Source organism: Anoplolepis gracilipes, chromosome 4 (assembly GCF_047496725.1).
Source record: "Anoplolepis gracilipes chromosome 4, ASM4749672v1, whole genome shotgun sequence".
Lineage (NCBI taxonomy): Eukaryota > Metazoa > Arthropoda > Insecta > Hymenoptera > Formicidae > Anoplolepis > Anoplolepis gracilipes.
Genome location: NC_132973.1, coordinates 2,133,293 through 2,152,637, shown reverse-complemented (window position 1 = coordinate 2,152,637; position 19,345 = coordinate 2,133,293). Strand labels below are relative to the sequence as shown.

The 19,345-nt window shown below is 31.8% G+C and overlaps 5 protein-coding genes across 7 annotated transcripts; 3 read left to right on the top strand and 2 right to left on the bottom strand.

Annotated features, from left to right (window-relative positions):
• Nucleotides 1-194: 194 nt before the first annotated feature.
• On the top strand, nucleotides 195-2,828 carry LOC140664928 (uncharacterized). Of its 2 annotated transcripts, none has more exons than XM_072890561.1 (2): nucleotides 195-800; nucleotides 1,294-2,828. In XM_072890561.1, exons 1-2 carry the CDS (start codon nucleotides 730-732, stop codon nucleotides 1,748-1,750), a joined length of 528 nt encoding a protein of 175 aa, XP_072746662.1. In that variant the 5' UTR covers nucleotides 195-729; the 3' UTR covers nucleotides 1,751-2,828. The 2 variants fall into 2 exon arrangements, with proteins under 2 accessions (XP_072746662.1, XP_072746663.1); XM_072890562.1 differs by having other exon boundaries at nucleotides 217-800; nucleotides 1,324-2,828.
• A 3,592-nt stretch (nucleotides 2,829-6,420) lies between these two features.
• On the bottom strand, nucleotides 6,421-8,281 carry LOC140664927 (zinc finger matrin-type protein 2). Its single transcript, XM_072890560.1, has 5 exons — nucleotides 8,136-8,281; nucleotides 7,628-7,848; nucleotides 7,348-7,421; nucleotides 7,122-7,267; nucleotides 6,421-7,036 (listed from the first exon to the last, which is right to left on the bottom strand). Exons 1-5 carry the CDS (start codon nucleotides 8,142-8,144, stop codon nucleotides 6,893-6,895), a joined length of 594 nt encoding a protein of 197 aa, XP_072746661.1. The 5' UTR covers nucleotides 8,145-8,281; the 3' UTR covers nucleotides 6,421-6,892.
• Nucleotides 8,282-8,683: 402 nt separating this feature from the next.
• Ugalt (UDP-galactose transporter) lies at nucleotides 8,684-11,464 on the top strand. 2 transcript variants are annotated; one of them, XM_072890556.1, is made up of 5 exons: nucleotides 8,684-9,026; nucleotides 9,495-9,588; nucleotides 9,672-9,791; nucleotides 9,888-10,102; nucleotides 10,198-11,464. In XM_072890556.1, the coding sequence occupies exons 2-5, from the start codon at nucleotides 9,570-9,572 to the stop codon at nucleotides 10,843-10,845; spliced, it is 1,002 nt and encodes a 333-aa protein (XP_072746657.1). In that variant the 5' UTR covers nucleotides 8,684-9,026; nucleotides 9,495-9,569; the 3' UTR covers nucleotides 10,846-11,464. The 2 variants fall into 2 exon arrangements, with proteins under 2 accessions (XP_072746657.1, XP_072746659.1); XM_072890558.1 differs by having other exon boundaries at nucleotides 8,684-8,954; nucleotides 10,198-11,400.
• Nucleotides 11,465-12,014: 550 nt separating this feature from the next.
• On the top strand, nucleotides 12,015-14,943 carry Taldo (probable transaldolase). The gene is made up of 6 exons (XM_072890559.1): nucleotides 12,015-12,209; nucleotides 13,471-13,594; nucleotides 13,741-13,980; nucleotides 14,071-14,196; nucleotides 14,271-14,407; nucleotides 14,526-14,943. Exons 1-6 carry the CDS (start codon nucleotides 12,113-12,115, stop codon nucleotides 14,798-14,800), a joined length of 999 nt encoding a protein of 332 aa, XP_072746660.1. The 5' UTR covers nucleotides 12,015-12,112; the 3' UTR covers nucleotides 14,801-14,943.
• Nucleotides 14,944-17,798: 2,855 nt separating this feature from the next.
• Nucleotides 17,799-19,075, bottom strand: Pban (PBAN-type neuropeptides). The gene is made up of 3 exons (XM_072890563.1): nucleotides 18,951-19,075; nucleotides 18,620-18,865; nucleotides 17,799-18,109 (listed from the first exon to the last, which is right to left on the bottom strand). Exons 1-3 carry the CDS (start codon nucleotides 19,024-19,026, stop codon nucleotides 17,886-17,888), a joined length of 546 nt encoding a protein of 181 aa, XP_072746664.1. The 5' UTR covers nucleotides 19,027-19,075; the 3' UTR covers nucleotides 17,799-17,885.
• Nucleotides 19,076-19,345: the final 270 nt, after the last annotated feature.

The window sequence follows — 19,345 nt, the reverse complement described above, 5'->3', positions numbered from 1 at the left end:
TAAGTGAAAATTAGCTTTAGAATATTTTATTAATTAAGAACTTAAAATTCAAGCTACATGAACAAAAAAATGTTTTATAATATATTTGAAAAGAGAACTGCTTATAATTTTAAAAACATATTTTTATCTTGAAAAATTTCATAGAGAAAAAGAGGGAGAGCGCGAGAAAGGAAGAGAATTTAAATTTCTTTAAAAGAAAAGGCAAAAAAAAATGGAAAAAAAGTCAAATGTCAAATTTTTCTTTTTTCTGAAAAATTCATTATTTTAATATGTTAGCATGAAATTTCTTATTAAATAAGTTGAAAAATTCTAACTTGATACATATAACCAATTGCAAACATGATTTTCGCTTGAAAATATAGAATTGCCCCAAGATGAAATCTCGCACAAACAGTGCGAGTATAAGTGAATTGGCAAACGTTCTTCTAATGAGTAAAATGGGAGGAAGATGATAAATATATTCATGCTCGCAAACGACGCGTAAAAGAAGAGGAGGAGGGATCGTCACAACAGCCCACGTCAGGGTCTGCCACTGTGATCTCTTCGTTAATTTTAGTACACGTTTCACTACCGTCTAGCTCACAAAGACGATAGTTCGCGCGCGAGATAATGATATCGGGCCAAGAGCACCGAATAATGTCATAACATTGAAGAGACAACCTGCATTGCCAAGATAATATCAGCTGACAGCTGATACTTCAAGATCTCGTCTCGTAAATCAACAGTTTGATGATGACGCGCATCTACCTTGTCATAGCTCTAGTCTTCTATTGCATTTCGAATTCTGCACTAAGTGAGCCGTGAGTACAATATTTGTATCAAAGAACAAAGGCAGAGTTTTCTATTATTAGAATATAGATATTAAAAGCTGATTTGTAAAAGTTTCGTGAAGACCGATTGTTAAAAATTAAACACTGAGATTTTTTAAGAAAAAATATTCTACGTTACTAGATATTTACATTTAATTTTAAATTTTGCCGAAAAAAGTAAATATTTTATTTAAATATTAGAAATGATTTAAAAATACATAAAGGAGGCTCGAGAGCTGTGAAAAAGGGAGTTCAACATCTCATGTCATTTGAACGAGATCATAAATTCTCTCAATCTGATCAGAACTCCCTTCTTTGCGAAACATCTTGACCCATTCCGCAGTCCGCGATTTCACGTTAACGCGGGAGAAATCTAGATGATGCAAAATTCTCTCCGATATCTTCTCGCTTTGAAGAGAGGAAGTCTCTTGCCTCATAACGGTTTTTTGCGAAACTCGACCGCAATCGTTCGCGCGTCTATCAGATCTTTGCAGACGCGAGCTTCTCTCCGTAGAGCGACGTGGCTGATGCAGGGCGATGTATTAACCGACGAGGAGGCAACGTCCAGGCTCATCCAGCTGGACAGCCACAAGTCGTATTATCCGGTAAACACCAGGGCAGAGGTATACTATACGGCACGACCGGGCAAGCTCGTCAGCTGCGTGATCGCCGCGTCCGTTCATCTGAACGGTCACGTGAGCGTGGTGAAGGGCGGCTACGGAAGCAAGAAAGTCCGGATACGTTACACCACAGAGAATGGCAGGCCGGACGTCTTCTTCGTTCTCGTACAGGCCGCGAAGAGGGAATTTGTATTCGTCGAAGGAGACGTCGCGTGGAGTACGAGATTGGGCATCGCCTACGAACCCATGAGGAACTGGACTGTCACGGAGATACAGGACGCTTTGCGCAATGTCACTTCTTCTCAGTTTCCTCCTTCGTAACGGTACACCTCGGTTTTTTTTTTTTTTCACAGAATAATAAATGTAAAAACACCTTGAGTGTTTCAGAGAATTCCTTCAAAGAGATTTTCGATTTATTAAACGTGCATTGTAAGAAGAGAGGTTGAATTTATTTATTAATATGCACATTTTTTTCTTCAGTTAGCTTATCATTAAACTAGAGGAACGCCAAATAAATCTCTTGCAATTAACTTTTCCATTCTTTTAAAAACTCTCAAACAATATATTCTAGTCTTAAACAACATGTAATATTTCAAAAATTTAATTTATATAAATAATGAAAATATGCCATTTAAAGTTTATTTACAATCGATCTTTTAGATCGATTAGCTCGATAACTAAAGGAACTTCGTAAATATCGGCGGTTCAACACTAAACAGCTAAATCTTCTCATATAATTATCGCCAGCAAGATGCTTATTTGTAATGGATAGGATATCATCTTGTCTCCTCATATTTCTAGCAGAGCGGCCATGTAATTACATACGTCTTTCTAGTGTAATTACGTACAAGGTAAAATGTGCATTAGACATAAAATAAGACATCTCAGCGCTATTTAATCTTTTTAAGAGATTTTATTGAGAGATTACTCTTTTAGAAATCTCCTACGACAATATACAGAAAGAAATGAGCTTTACTTCTCCTTATTTTTCCGACAAATAAAATAATATAATCTAATATCTATGTCAATAATTTTTATCCCTTTATAAGCAAATTTCTCTATTCAATCATATTGTCAGAATAAATGAAAGGTTATTTTATAATATATATATAGCAAGATATATTCCGAGTATATACATACATATATGTATGCATGTATATTATATTATTTTTCACTATGTAAGCGTAAGAAAGTCTGTCATTGATGAATTAGAACGCTTTGATGCGAGTTGGCGGATAATTGACGCAAATGGATCATCCATTTCTTCGATCTTTCAGACAGCCGTTGGTTTTCACATTCCACCTGTTATGACAGCAATACTTCGTGGAATGCGAATACGTACGTCTAGCGGATTTTAATTGTGAAAGTAGATCACAATTCATAACTAATAACCACCAATGAGTGTTATATTTTGCCGAGTAAAGATTGAATGATTAATACATATATATGAAAGCGATAAAAAAAAAGCAATGTCATCTAGAAATATTTGGTCTTGAAGTCTCTCTTAAAGCCTAAATGACAGAACATATGGTCAGTGTAAAAAAATGTGAAATTGCGGTCACATTTTCATAACAATTTTCAGATTCAACTAATTTATTTATTTAAAATAATCCTAGTAATTTTTAATATAAGCAAAATGATAAATAATAATAGTATGATCCATGTATCTCTCGTAATAGTAATAAATGATATAATTACGACGTTTTTACTGCTACTATGTGTTAATCTTAATAATTTTCTATTACATTAATCTCATATAATTTATCTAATAGCTTTTGACGATTTATATATGAGATATCCTCTTTGAAATTAACAAATGACAGATCCAGTTCTTCCTCTCTTTCTCTCTCTCTCTCTCTCTCTCTCTCTTTAAATAATTAGTTATTAAAATTTTTACGCTTTTAATTTATGCGAAATAACATCGATAGAAATTAGTCTTAATCAAAAGACGGATTTGTGGCTTGAATTAAGCTTCATGAAATTATGTATGCAAATTTCAATTTGCACTTTTCCTCATGCCAGTTCATGCAGATCTTTGTCGATCATGTGGGTGTCGTGAAGCGGAAATTTCTGTCGACAGATTCGTTTCATTTCGGATCCACTTAAGCGATCCATTCAATCACGCACGAGCGATTGCGGACTGTTTCGAAAACAAGAGTTAGAAACAAGAGCTGTGGGCAGGCTCCGTATAACGGACAACAACACGGTGCGTGTCCGATCCTTTTCACTTCCGTGGAAAAGAAAAGGGAAAGCGGCCGTTGTATTTTAAAATAAGAAAATATATCACAACATTTTAGTGCAATACATTTGAAAAATGAAAGAAATATTTCAGATATCTTAAATGCTGAAACCTGTATCTTGCAGGAAAAAGATCTTTTAAAATTACAGATTATTTTCTATCAGGTCTATATTTTCGAGATCAAAATTTTATATTCATTTTAATATTTATTTTATCATAATAGATAAGTAAATTTAATATTTTTATATTTAGTTAATGTACTCTTTTTATATCTTAGAAAAGAATTAATATCTTTTTAATAAATTTATAAGAATTAATAATGTACATATTTCTTTTTTTTGATAGATGACATTTTATAAATAGAATGTACTTTGATTTAATTAATAATCACATAAAATCCTCTAACGTAAGACATACTAATCAACTCTTTCCCCAAATATGTTGCCTAGATGGATACTTTCTAACGAGTTAATTGAGAAATCATTAAAAAGGGAATAAAGTCTTACCCGATGACTTGCCGGGGTTGGATTCCTCGATCGGCTGTAGAGTTCGCGACATCGTTGTTTCTCGAGAGTGTTTCGCTCTTCAACTTGAAACGGATGCCGTGTTACGGTGTCCGCGAACTGTGATCGAGACGCTCGTAAAATCGCCGCCGATGTCCATCAATCCGACGAGTTCCGTGTCAAGACCGATGGACTCGCCTTGGCTGCCTGTCGCATCTTCCGCGAGCGTACATTAGCCGGCACTATTAATCGATTATAAAATAAAGGATAACGAGAGTCCACGCGAATAATATACGGTAGTAAAATCCGGATAGAAAAGAGTGTTTTATCAGTAGATCTTCCTCAGGATTGCTTAGTCGAAACTTATTTGAAACTCGTCGAAATTTCTCACCAAACAGTCACACGATGATTGAATTAATAGAATTTTTCTATATTAAGTTATTTGCATAAGGAAATGTGAATATTAATTTTTCCCTCGTATGATCAAACAAATAAAAATTTATATTTTAATTATTTTTTTTTTTTTTTGCGAAAGAATATAAAAAGGTAAATTTTTTTTTGAAATTTTTCTCTCCGTTTTATACAATATTTTTAAGAAATTGACTCGTTCTTTTTTTTTACATAATTACTCTCAATTACACATAAGAAAATAATTGTTTCGGCTTTCTGCTGAAATACAGTTGCTGAATAAACAATTTTTGTGTCTTCTAAGCAGATAGCGTTGTTCAGAAATTATTTCGTTCAATTAAATCACAATTCTCGATGTACAAAAGCGATATTCAATTTCTTTTCCAGATAGAAAGTATTCAACTTGTTCTTTCTCCTCAAAAAAATAATTCGATTCTTCTCAAGACATGTTTATCTTCAATATCTCAAAGTACACAATACTATTCGCTAGCAATCACTCCAGAGGTATTTTCTCGTCAAACACTTCAACAAATTCTTCTTTGTTTTCTCGTCTCTCCTTCAATTTAAGTATCCTTTCTCTTGAGAGAAACAGCACTCGTCCTATTTAAAAAAAAAAAAAAAAATAAATAAGAAAATAAAATCAAATTTTTTCACTAAATTTGTTTCGTCTCCCCTGAAAGTATTCGTTCGCAGTGTCCGATTTGCAGGAAAGAACTTTGGGCTATCGGAGCGAAAAATCGCACGGGGTGTAGACGATACCCCGGTGGCACGTGCGACGACTCGCTCATCCACGTCACGTGCAAGCGACTGAGACACGACACGCGCTGAATCGACGCGCACGCAACTCCGACACGCGCGGTTTACACGGACTTTCGAATGGCTGACGGCTATGCTGGCTGTTACTGCTGCAAGAGAGCACGTCGTGTGCTACGTCGAGATGTACGTCGTTACCGGCACTGCTCCGGCCGCTGCTCCGGCCTCGGAGTCTGGCCCCCCGAACGCGGGCCCCGCGCTATAGGAGGAGGCTCCTCTTGATCCTCCGCGAGGTGGGAGACGAGAGTCGAGAAAATCTCGCGCATATCGGTCTTATCCCTCCTTCATCATTTGCGAAGCTCTTGAGAGAGAAAAAAGAAGGGATCCTTAGAAGGGAGAGAACAGAAAATTTTGCCACGTTCGTTCTATAGTATTTGGATCCACAGAAATCATCTTTATGTTTCCTGCGGGACTAGTGACATTGACACGATAATTTTTATTATAATACAATTTTGACTTTTTGTATCGAGAAATAGAATGTACTGTTTAACGAAAGTACATGTGAAAAAACTAATTTGATTTTATGGCGAAATTGATAGAAACTCAATCGTATTCTTTTTTATCTCTCTGACAACAATATAATTATAAATATATATAATGGAAAAATATTTCAGAATTAAAAAAAAGAAGAGAACATGCTAACATTATGATTTAATGGTATGAGATTGAAACAAGAGAATGTGCGTGAATTGAAGATTAATTTATAAATTTTAAATTAAATAAAGATTATTTCGTTTTGAAAAAGTTTTAATGACGAGGTCACACAGTACAAATCTTCAAATATTAATGTTTGTAAGATACATAATACAGTAGATCACATCGTTGATAATTCTAAAATATATCTTTTTAAGAAAGTAGTTTTCGATTATTTATAATCAATTTTTAAATGATAGAGAATCTAAAAATCTAAATTAGTCAAAACTATTTCTACATATTTGACAATTACTAAAAATATACTGTAAACATTGCACAAACATTAATATTTGAATTATATTGTGTGGTCTGAAAATATTCTTCCTATTTCTCACTTAACTTTTCATAAATTTTATTTCTACAAGCATGGCACACACATTTTTCTTTTTACATCAATCATACGCAAGATTCTGTATTCTTGTAATAAAGGAGTTCAGCAGAGATATAGTTATTTCAATAATATACTTAAATTATTCACATTACAAATTTGTGCCCAAATAATCTTAATTAATTTTAATTAATCTTAAATTACAGTTTAAGCTCATTGATTAGTGATTTATTACATTTACATTGGTCGGATTTGTAATTGATAGCTGTTTCTCTCGTCTCGAATAAACAGGAAATAAAAAAAAAAAGATACATCACAAACTCACATTCATAAATTGCATCCTTAAATTCCAATAGTTGGAATAAAACTATTCATCATTTTTCCAATTGTCTCCTCAAATCATATTGGCAACCTTCTTGTTCAAAGAACCAATATTCTCTTTTTCAAAGATAGTAAACTATTTCGACGGAAAGAGTTTGTCACTTTTTTTTTGAACCGAAGCCAGAGAATCCCATGATTGCGGCCATTTCATCAGAGGGTCCTGCATCATCCTCTGCCAGTTCCTCAATCTTCCGCTTCTTGTCTTTCCTCTTCTCCTTCCTGTATTCCTTGATCTTTTCTTCCTATGAATAACAGAAATAATCTTATTAACAAATTAAATAATAAACAAGATGGTTATTTTAAACATGATTTTGAGCAGAAACAAACCTCTTCTTTTAATTCTTTTACTCTCTGCTCCAAATCATAATCCTTCTTTTTCTCTTCGAGCTTCTTCTTGTTTTGTGCAAACCTTGCTCTAACTTGGTCCAATGTAGATCTCTCTATCTTCATGGACATGCCCAGATTACGTTGATCTGTAAAAATTAAAAGTTATAAAATTGAAGTAAAAATTCTAAATTTTAATTTTATATTATTTATAGATATTTTAACTTACGTTTTGTTCCATTGATGTGATCCAAAAAATTGATGGAATCTTTGACAACACAGTCACACACATTGCAATAATATCTATGGATGAAAACACAATAGTAGTTACAATTAGTATCATAATAATAATTCCACTTAATATATTAATAATTCAGAAATACTTTGTCAAAAGAGAATAATATTCTATAAAGAATAGTTTTGGATATTTTTTTTATTTGAATTTTTTTGATTTATTATATTGATTTACTTATTTAGATTTTGTTAGATATTCAAGTATTGAATTATACCCTCCAGTTTGTGACGATGGTGTATTTTTATTGATGACAACACTTTTTCCTAGTTTTGATTCAAGGTCAACTTTGTAGTCTCTCTGTTTTAATAATTCCCTTTTAACAGCTGGTTGTTTGGGAAGCCCTAATTCTTCTTCTGCAATCTCTTCTTGAAGTCTTTGAAGTGCGATTCTTTCATATTCCTCCCGGTTCCATTTTCTCCGGTGATCATCAGGTCGCTATAAAAAAAATATATTTTATTAACGAAATATGTATTTCTTTTATTAATATAATTATTTATATTATCATATGCATTTCACAAAATATGTTACTTCTATCTTTTACAATATCTAACAAAATATCTTTACAACTTAGGATCATAAAATTTAATTATACATTATTAATAAACGATGGAGGAAATTAAGATTGATGTAAACAGATCATTAAGTAATTTATGTTTAATATTATCTACGATTATCACGTTTTGAAAATATATATGAAAATGTAAAAAAGTATATATAATCACCGTAGACATGATCGCAATATTTTTTTTCCCACAATCATAAAATATTTGTGTAAAATTCGTAGATATATCCTTTCTCCTTCTGTCTTGTATTTTCACTGCGCTTCATTCGATGCCTTCATCCTTCATCTTTATCTTGTGTTCCATAATCATTGATTGTCAACATATCCAGATGCGAAAGTTTCTGTGACAAACGACATCTGGTGGGGAACTTTCCACGTTACAAATGGCAGAGAGAAGCCTGACAATAAGGCCGGTATTCATTTAAGATCGTCTTAAGATCCAGTTCAACCAATGAAGTAGCCGCATAGCATCATTTTATTGGTCCACGTTTTATGGACATGGAGGTATCTTGAATTGCGGTCGAGATGATGACCACTCTCAGAGCGATATATTGCATTTGTCGTAGGACAAATTTTTCGAGCGTGTTGATTGGGTGCAGGATAGAAAATTTTTAGTGACTTGAACTTCGCTATTTCGTACAGCCAATCAGCATGCTTGAAAAATTTCTCGTACGACAAATGTAATATCGGCCCTAGGCTTCTCTCTGGCCTAATCTTTGTTCAGTTATCTGTCTCATTTATTACTCATACACTTAAATATAAAATACATTAGCATGTAACTTGTTATAATAAAACACGATGAGATGTATTGCATTATATTTCGTTATTTAAATCTAATTAAGCGTAAGTAGAAAATAATGAGGACGCATAACCAATTGAAGCCAATTGAAAATGATGTCGAGAAGAAAATAACTAGGCTTTCTTGAGAAGCACGAATATTCAACGTGTCAGTTCAACGTGTATAAAAATTTCACAAATGGTGCGCATCCTTTTACCGAATGTTAATTGGTTTTTTTGTCTGACGCTTTATTCCTTGATTAAGTCTTCATATGTGAGTGTTATTTCATTTTTTAACTTGTTTGTCAAAAATCATTTGGCTGATTGTCAAAACACAAATGTCAATGTGAAAAATAAACACGGTGCAGTTAAAAAATAATTCTTGTCTTTTTCACATAATAATTTCTATTTTAATTATTTCTTCACACTAATATGCACGAAAATGTCTTCAAAATGATGTATTTTGTGTATAATCCTTATGGATTAAGAAATATTATTTGTCATTGTATGTACTTTTATAAACATTTCTGTGAATAATGTGTTATTCTTTTATTACATTTATTTTGTTTTCTCAACAATTAATTTGGTCCCTTGAAATAAATAGTTGAAAAAATATTTTATATACAAATATAAATATTCTTCTTGCTTTTATTTATGGCAGAATAAAATATTGATTGTTATTTATCATTTGAAAATACTCAAATACTTTTAAAAAATTTATAATTATTTCTTGTATTTTTAGTAAAAAAATGTAGTTTGTGAAAAAATATCTATAAGTTATTTCATGGAAATTAAAAATTAAAACAAATCTACCAATATGAACAAGACTTCGCAAAGTGAGTATATTATTGATACATGTGTGTAGAAATTATAGACAACTTTAATATAAATGGAAGCATTTCAAATATTTATGTTGTAGGAACTGGACAAACATTGAAGTATGTGAGCTTAGTTACTCTCACACTTCAAAATGCTATGGTCGGCCTTAGTATGCGATATTCACGTACTAGAGCAGGAGATATGTTTCTTTCTTCCACTGGTAAATATTTAGAATAAAATCAGTCTTATAAAATACTTTTTTTTTGTACAAATAAACAATTTGTATTATATTTACAATAATGTCTCTCTTTTTTAGCTGTTGTAATGGCAGAAGTAGTTAAATTATTTACCTGTCTAGTATTGGTATACATAGAAGAAGGAAGCTTTGAGAAATTTTATAACGCATTACATATGACAATCGTGAAGCAGCCTATCGATACCTTGAAAGTTTGTGTGCCATCTCTCTTATATATCATACAAAACAATTTACTTTATGTGTCTGCCTCTAATTTGGACGCAGCTACGCATCAGGTAAAGCATATGTCCAAAACGGTACTAAAGCATTCCTACTAAAAAAATAATTTTAGAAGAATACAATATTAAGATGAATAATATATATTTTACAGGTTACATATCAATTAAAAATTTTGACAACAGCCTTCTTCGCAGTGACGATATTGCGTAAATCTTTACGTATCACCCAGTGGTGTGCTTTAGTATTTTTAGTCATTGGAGTGGTTTTCGTACAACTGGCTCAAAGTATAAAAGCACCTGTACCCTCAGGCATCGAACAAAATCACTGGCTAGGTTTTTCTGCTGCTCTGAGTGCGTGCGTTTTGTCCGGTTTCGCAGGGATTTACTTCGAAAAAATACTTAAAGGCTCGGACATTTCTGTATGGATGCGAAATGTACAGTTGAGTGTATTGTCCATACCGTTTGGCTTGGGCACGTGTTTTCTGCAGGATAGTGATGTTATACGCAAGCGGGGTTTCTTTTTTGGTTACGACCTGTTTATCTTTTACCTGGTGATCTTGCAAGCGGGTGGTGGATTGATCGTAGCTATGGTTGTTAAGTATGCCGACAACATATTGAAAGGCTTTGCCACTTCTTTAGCTATCATCATCTCTTGCATAGCTTCCATTTATCTGTTCAACTTCCACCTATCACTTCAATTTACTCTAGGTGCATTTCTCGTAATATGCTCGATTTTCCTTTACGGTCACCAGCCGAAAACTGTGTCTCTCGATAAACATACATCTGCTGAAAAAGTCTGACAGTAGTGAAAATACGAGGATATTCTCGGTATAAATAGTCGATTTTACAAGTTTTCACAAGAATTCTCATTATATAATACTAACATTAATTTGCTGATATGAAGTTTTAATGATTTATCAAAGATAGAACAAATTTAAAGAACAACCAATTTGAGGATTAGTATTGATCGATTTGAATAAAAATCAAAAGAAATTTAAAAAGATTTGACAAATTTGGAATTTGTATAAAAAAAAATAACTGAATAACATCTTGGTAATATCTTTTATCATATAATTCAATGACATAATTGTGACATTGTATATATGGAGGAATCAACAAGTGCAAGCATATTTTATACTTGATTCCAATCTTTATCTTGTGATCGAATAAAGATTTTACACAAATGATGAATATAGAGAAAAATTAAAGTGAGATTATACATTAATAATAAGTTCTTCAGGTTATTGTAGATACAAAATGTTGACACTATTAACTATTTACTTACAATGACTATGATTTTATTTTTATATAGCAATAGATGCGAACACATACATTCGATTATAATATATTAATAGGTCAGTAAGTTATATTTGCACTATGTACTTAAGTAGATTTTAATAAATACAGTTTTTATGAGAATTTATTTTATTATCGTTTCTTTAAGATTAAAAGTTTACAATTTTTAGAATACAATAAGACAATGCAAACATTTATTTTGAACTTATAAATTGTTTTACAAGCACAACACTTAATTAAATAATTGAAGTAAACAGATATATATTCTTGGAACGCAATGTCCTAATGGAATATAGGTGAGATATTTAAATTTAAAATAAAATTAAGTCATCAAGAGATTTTCTGTTAAATTCAAAATATAATTACGTGCATACTTTTTTTTTTATTTGCACTAAAAATTCTATAATTAAATCAAATTTTTACTTTAACTGACATATTTAATTTGTAAACGTAGTTATATATTAAAGTGAAATAATTATAGATATTTTTTTAATTATCATTCATATATATATATATATATATATAGATCTCGATTGTAGTTGAATAATCAATTAGTTTTTACATTCGTTTCAGGAGCCATATCGCGGCCATCGAAAAATCGCGCCATATCGCGCGCGTGCTCGTAAAGTTGATTTATGCGGCCGACAGTTGGCGAGCCTGACGTCGCAAACACGTAATACACGTTGCGAGCTCCGAGTCACTCGTGCGAGAGTGAGACGTGGGACGCGAGCTTTTCATCTCCGTTTGCCTGCATAAATACGTAGGACGATTATGAGCGAGTTGCAGTCGAAGAAAACGAAGATCATGAGTTCGTTGAGCCAATTGAAGGATCTGACAACGGTGGTCGCCGACACCGGCGACTTTCACGGTAAGATGACATCGATATTCGAATTCGTTTAGAGGTAAAGATAGGTAATAATGATAGTTGATTAGTGATCGGTGCTGGAGGGGGACGGGCAGGAGAGGGGAGAAAGAAAATTTTGCAACTCCTGCACGTTTTTTCCCCGATTATGTTTCACGTGATTCTTCGAATCATGAATGATTATGAAATTTATTTTGCGATCGAAGTTAGTTCAACAAGAGAGATATATCGAAATCTTTTTATTTACGTATGTACGTATTCCAATATCGTCAGTGCGATATTGACGTGGACAAAAAGTCATTAAAAAGCATGAACGCATAATGTATATCGGATGATTACATATTTTAATTAGAAATACAACACTAAATTTTCTTTAAGAGATTGATTAATTCAAATTTAATGACTGTAAACGAGATTAGTTATGCAAGTAAATTAAATGAAATTTTTTCTTACGGCCTACAAAATATTAAAAAAAAAAATTAATACGTAACGAAGTTTATTGATAATTACAAAGTATTGATATTATATATTTTATGTATTTGTGTATTTTTATTGCATATATTATATATTTATTTTAATATTACATATTTATAATATCGACAACATGATTGTCGAAATTTTCTGCTTTTTTTAACTTAGAAATTAATTATCTTGACATTAGCACTTATCGCTAACTTTTAGTCAAGATGTGTGGCATATTTTCTTTTAACGTCATAATTTTATAGAAAAATAACGTATTAATACATATGAATAGGCATGTACACCAATGACCTTGTCTGAAAGCTGAGAAGCTTTTTTCCTTTCGAACATGACAAGTTTATACTTTACAATGAATAATGCATACTATATTATGTTTATTATATTGACATCAACATATTCGGTCAGTTTACCTGGACGCGTGAGCTTAATTTACGCATATTTTCATGAATTTAAAATTGTCATTCAAATTTCATGTAGGCCTATATGAGAGATCATGGTCGAAAAATCATACGATTTCAAATAGATTTATCTGTGCGACTGATAAAACATATATCAGTTTGCATACGAAAACCTTGACCTTTGCCTTGCTGAGAAACGATCTCTGTGTGCATTATTCTTATCTTTGATAGAAATCAAATAAAAATATTTGGGCAACAAGATGAATAAATGATAACAAATAAATATGGATAATAGTGCGAGAATAATGAAGAAAAAGTAATTGTAAATAATAAATAATAATGGATAAATTAATATTACACAAATGATATTATATTATCATTCGCTGTAGCTATGGAGCAATTTAAGCCTACAGATGCAACGACAAATCCGTCGTTGATACTCGCTGCTGCTAATCAAAAGAAGTATGCTCATTTGATTGAGAAGGCTACTGAATATGGCAAAAAGTCTGGATCGTAAGTATATATATTTGTTGATATATTTAATTTCAATTTTTTAGTTCTTTTGTAATGGTATTAAATATTATATGTAAATTATATCTTAATATTTATTTATAACTTATGATATTTTAACATTATTTAATATAGAAATTTTCTTACAGTACTCTGGCTGAGCAAGTTGAAGCAGCCCTCGATGTCACATGTGTTCTGTTTGGCAAAGAAATATTAAATATAATCCCTGGAAGAGTTTCTACGGAAGTGGATGCCAGATTATCTTTTAATAAGGAAGCCAGCATTGAGAAGGCAAAAAGATTAATTGCTCTATATGAAGGCCTTGGAGTGAGCAAGGAACGCGTGTTGATTAAGCTTGCATCAACTTGGGAAGGCATCCAAGCTGCAAAGTAAATAAAAATAAAATCAATAGTTATGCATTTTATGTTTGATTAATGAACGTATTCTGCTAATAAGTAATAATAATTGTTTTTCTTTAGAGAATTAGAAGAAAAATATGGAATCCATTGCAATTTGACATTATTGTTCTCTTTTGCACAAGCTGTCGCTTGTGCAGAGGCTGGAGTTACTCTTATTTCACCATTTGTTGGTAGAATTCTAGATTGGTAAATGTTTCATTCTCATTTATCAGTTTACAAATCAATATGAATCAAGAATAAAAACCATAGGCTTTGTGTAGGTATGTGGCAAATACAGATAAAAAGACATATGAAGCAAAAGAAGATCCAGGTGTTGTTTCCGTAACGAAAATTTACAATTATTATAAGAAATTTGGCTACAAAACAGTTGTGATGGGTGCTTCATTTAGAAACGTCGGCAAGTATTTAAATCTATATCATTTTTTGAAATACATAAACTGTTATACATATATACAATATGCTGTATTTTTTAACTAACTTTGCAATTTTTTTAATTTAATCATTTTGATAATTAGGTGAAATTAGAGAGCTCGCAGGCTGTGATTTTCTTACTATAAGTCCAAAGTTATTGGAAGAATTAGAGGAGAGCAATGATCCTATTCGCAAAGTTTTGAACGTAGAAACGGCAAAAAAATGCGATCTTCAAAAGATCAGCTTAGACGAAGCTGAATTTAGATGGCTTCTGAATGAAGATCAAATGGCGACCGACAAATTGTGCGAAGGCATTCGCAAATTTGCAGTTGACGTACGCAAACTTGAGAAACTGCTGCAAGAAACGATTCAGGGTTAAAACGAATAGCACTTTTAACTGTGTACAATGATATAATAACTTACAAGGGCATAATGAAATGTACAAATACATTCCTATTGTTTATATTTGTAAAATAATTAGTTTTACACTTAACGATAAACAATTGAAAAAAGGAATAAGGTGAAATAATATTTTTAGAAATCTATTTCAGATCAAATATATGTAAACTTTTAAAAAATATATTTGTGATAATTCATAACTGAAAATTTATTATTTGTTATTTTTCTCTACACATTTATTCTATAATTATTATATTTGTATAATACTTGTCACTTCTATAATTATTATACTTGTCAAATATTTGTCGTTTGTCTTATTAAAATGCATTAATGTATATCATTATTTCTATATGATATAATTAACATGCAAGTAGTTTGCAGATAATTTTATAATTATTTCATTTAAGATGATATTTAAAGCATGCCGGGGTGTGAAATTATTTTTGTCACTATTTGCACTCGTGCAACACTGGTTGCGTTCCCTTCAGCTGATGGCGCGCTGAAAGCGTCTCTATCTTTCTTCGACGTATAATGAGTAACAAAGATAGAATGATGCTTTAAGCGCGTAAGCATCCAGAGGGAGCGCAACCACGTGCACATGCGCAGTCGCTATGTTTATATTGTGTCGATTTATCGTAGTGTCGAGATCTGCGCGAATTACTCGTTTTTTTATTCACGAAAAGCAAATTGCGCGTGCCAATAATTGTCAGAATATTAAATGGATATTATAACGTTATTAATTAATTAATAGTTAGCAATTAATTAATAGTTATAGTGTTCTTCTTTCATTATTAGGACGAGTGTGTTTGATCTGATTCCATGGGGTTAACCTCGCGCGATTTCAACAAGTTGGCGCCAACGGCGGAGTTTGAAAAGACGGCAACGTCGAGGCAGCTCGGTAAGTGAAACTATTTATTTATTTGTAATCTGAGAATTGCGAAAGCAATATACATTCGATGAGTTGAAAATGCAGAAAGCAAAAACGCCATCATTACGTTTACTTTGTATCATAAAACTCGATATATAAGAATATAAATATTTCTGCATAAAATTTTACGCTATATAATATTTGCGTAAAACGCAATATTAAATTTGTTGTAATTTTAATTTTTTTAGATATGTAAAACAGGATATACCGTGTAAAAAATTATAAATACAATCTATTCTATGTATAAAAATGTATAATTTTAATATTTTATAATTATATATATTTTATAATTATATATTATATATGTATATTACGATTTAGGGTGCCTGCTCCCTGGAAAAACATGGAAAACCTAAAATTCTCAGGGATTTCTTTTGTATCTGAAAAAATCAAGAAAGTTTCTCATGGAATTTTATTAGAATTCGGGAAATTTTTTCGAAAATTCTCTTATATAAATAGTTTTTTTTACACTTACACGGTATATCGTGTTTTACATCTAAAAAGAATTATTTATTTTGAAAAATTAATTTATGGAAAATACATAAACATTTTTATTAGAGTAAATGTACTATCCGATATTTTTATTTAGCAATTAATGTCTTTCTGACAGATCTTTTTCTTTATTGAAAATTTAATGTCTTTTAATTTAAAACATTAATATTTCAACAATTAATCGTTTAAATTAAAGTTCTATTGTAATGTTTATTTGAATGTTATAGAAAGAAGCGAATTTTATTATATATTTAAATAATGGTTTTTATGTTTAAATAATGATTGCATATAAAACATGCGTATTTTTATCATATAAAAAAAATATTTTTTTTGAAGGAAAAAATCATTTTAAATATATTTCAAAAAATTTCGACTTAAACATATTGTTTTATATTATCCATAAATTTGTATAATTTATCGTCACGATCATCGCTAATATTCTGAAGTTCTCATCGAAAGCATATTTTTTTTGCCATGTTTTACGAGCGATCCTCGATACATGGTACCGTTGTAAAAGCGAGAATTAGAAGCTAAATAACTTGTATCTGCTCCGCTGTCGTTTTCAAGTTTTATGATTATGACTTCCATGTTACCACATGGCTCACCGGTAGTTCCGGTCGAGGAATTACTCGCTGTAGTTTCGGTACCCTGCTTCTTCTTTCTTCCACCGTCTTACTTCCTCTTGAGAGAGATATCTTAACCCTTCTCGTAGATGCTGAAAATAGCGTCTATGATCCTGCCATACAAACTTGCAATGAATACTCTATTCCATTCCTAGACTTTACATAAATTTTCTTTTATAGGAAAGATCGATTGCGATGCTAAGAAATCATTTTTACATATTTACTAGAGTTTTTATTATTTTTAATTGCATTGAGCATTTGGAGGTAAAAAAATTTTAACAACTAATAAACATAATTTATAAATATATTTTTATATTTTTTTAATAAATATATTTTTTTTATTTCTATTATGTATTATGTCGTAAATTTTGCAAAAATATTTTGTTCAAAAACGCTTTACATTTATAAGAAATTTAATATGATATTTGCTACAGAAAGTTCTTTTGAATCAATTCTATCTTTTTAGATATATACCGTACATGAATTTTCTCTTTAAAAAGTTTTTCTTTAACATCACATTGAGCATAATTAAATGCTTTAAATGTAAATAATATATAATACTTTTATTATAATCATTTTAATTATAATTTTCTACTGTGACATTTGTCGTTATAGATATTTTTATCCTTTATCTTTAAATTTCGAAATTGATTTTTAAATTAGAGATAAAAATATTTCTATGATGATGATAAACATCAGTAGGTAATTATAATAGTATAGATGATTCTCTTTACTATTTATATCTACTCGTGTATTATTATCATAATTTTATTAAAATAATACATTAAAGCAATGAGCAACAGAAAATTGAGATATAATTTTTTAAATGTAAGGATGATAAAGGAACAGCAGAGCCAATTTCGAAATACAAATAGACGTCATTGTTTTATTTCTTTATATCTTACAATTAATAGTACTATAATTTTGTTTATCACTTCGTCGAAATCCTCACAATTGCATAGATATACTAGAGATCACTCTTTTCTCGTAATTTTCAATGATCTGGCTTTTTTCAATGCTACTTATATTTTTTGCGATACGCTGCGCGATTGACGTCCAAGTCTCGGTGACGGCTTCCAGGGAATCCGACGCCCTAATAAACGCGACCCGAATATCGGGGGTAAAAGACGATCGTCCTCGTCGATCTCATTTCTGTCTATCGCATCGCCATTAGAAAATAACTCCTCGTCCGATCCTCGTCCCATGCGCGGTGTAAAATGCGTCGCTTGTCTCTTTTCTTCATTAGCTAAAATTTATTCTTGACAGTCATAATTGTTCGGAACAAGATTGAAAAATGATAGAATTTTAAATTCTGTAGTTTGACGGCTCAATATAATTCGATGAAACGTCGACAATAAAGAAATTTTTTTTTTTAGAAAATACATTAAAATAATTTAATTTTTTAAAATAAAATTACACGTAGGTATATATATATAAAATTTCAAAATAAAAAATTCAAAGTAAAATTTACAGGGGAAAAAACTAATGGAAAATAAGTTATTACATACGAGAAAGTTTTGATGAAAATTGTTAAATCTATTAATATTATGCAATCTTTAAATTTTATGCGCAAAAATTATGAATCACATAAGTTGAACTATTATTTTTAGTTCTACTGTAAAATAGATTTTTTATTAGAATCTTAAAAATAATATTAAAATAATACGCAGATCCGATTGTTAATAGCGGGTACAGAGCAATGAGTTTAAAGAGAGTTCAGTCAGTCCCGTTTTGAAAGAGAATCCTCGATGCTCACCTGGAATTGTGATGACAGTCCAGCGCACTCCAGGTTGATCCAGAGCATTCACTAGCATTTCGATCTCGGAATTAATTTGCTGCTTTTCGTCAGGCTTGCGTCGTTTTCCCAATCGTGGGCCGAACCACATGCCGCTGATTTCCTGCGCGGGTGCGCGCTTGATACACTTTCCCTCGATGCACGAGCCCAAGTCGTTATTCGGCGATCTGCCATCATCCGACCCGCTGTTCGACATCTCCCTCAATTCTGCGAGCGAGTACGATTAACAAGGCAGTCGAGATCGCAGATGCGATCGCGTACAATCGCTTAAACAATCGCAAGGAGATATTACCGTATTCGCCGGAAGCACGAAACGCTAAGCAGAACAGCAACGCCAAAGCGCAGATAGGGTTCCCGGTGACGATCATCTCGGATCAGTCGACGTTCCACGAGATTACCTGGCCGAGTAATGTCGAGACGACCGATAGTCCATCGGGTTTTATAGGGGTGGCAGAGACGATAGCGACGCCGACGTTGTTTTTTTATCCCATTGTCTCTTACTTCTTTTTCGCACCCCCGAGGCCAATCACGATCGCCGGTGAGAAACGATTTGTCTCCATTTGAAGCGGGACTGACTGTCCTACATACACAATGAAGTTCCTGGATGTAGAATACGCGACGCGAGTCCTAGAATAACGCGCCTACGCTTACACTTAGGGTGATTTCTATCCTCGTCTTTCGTGGAAA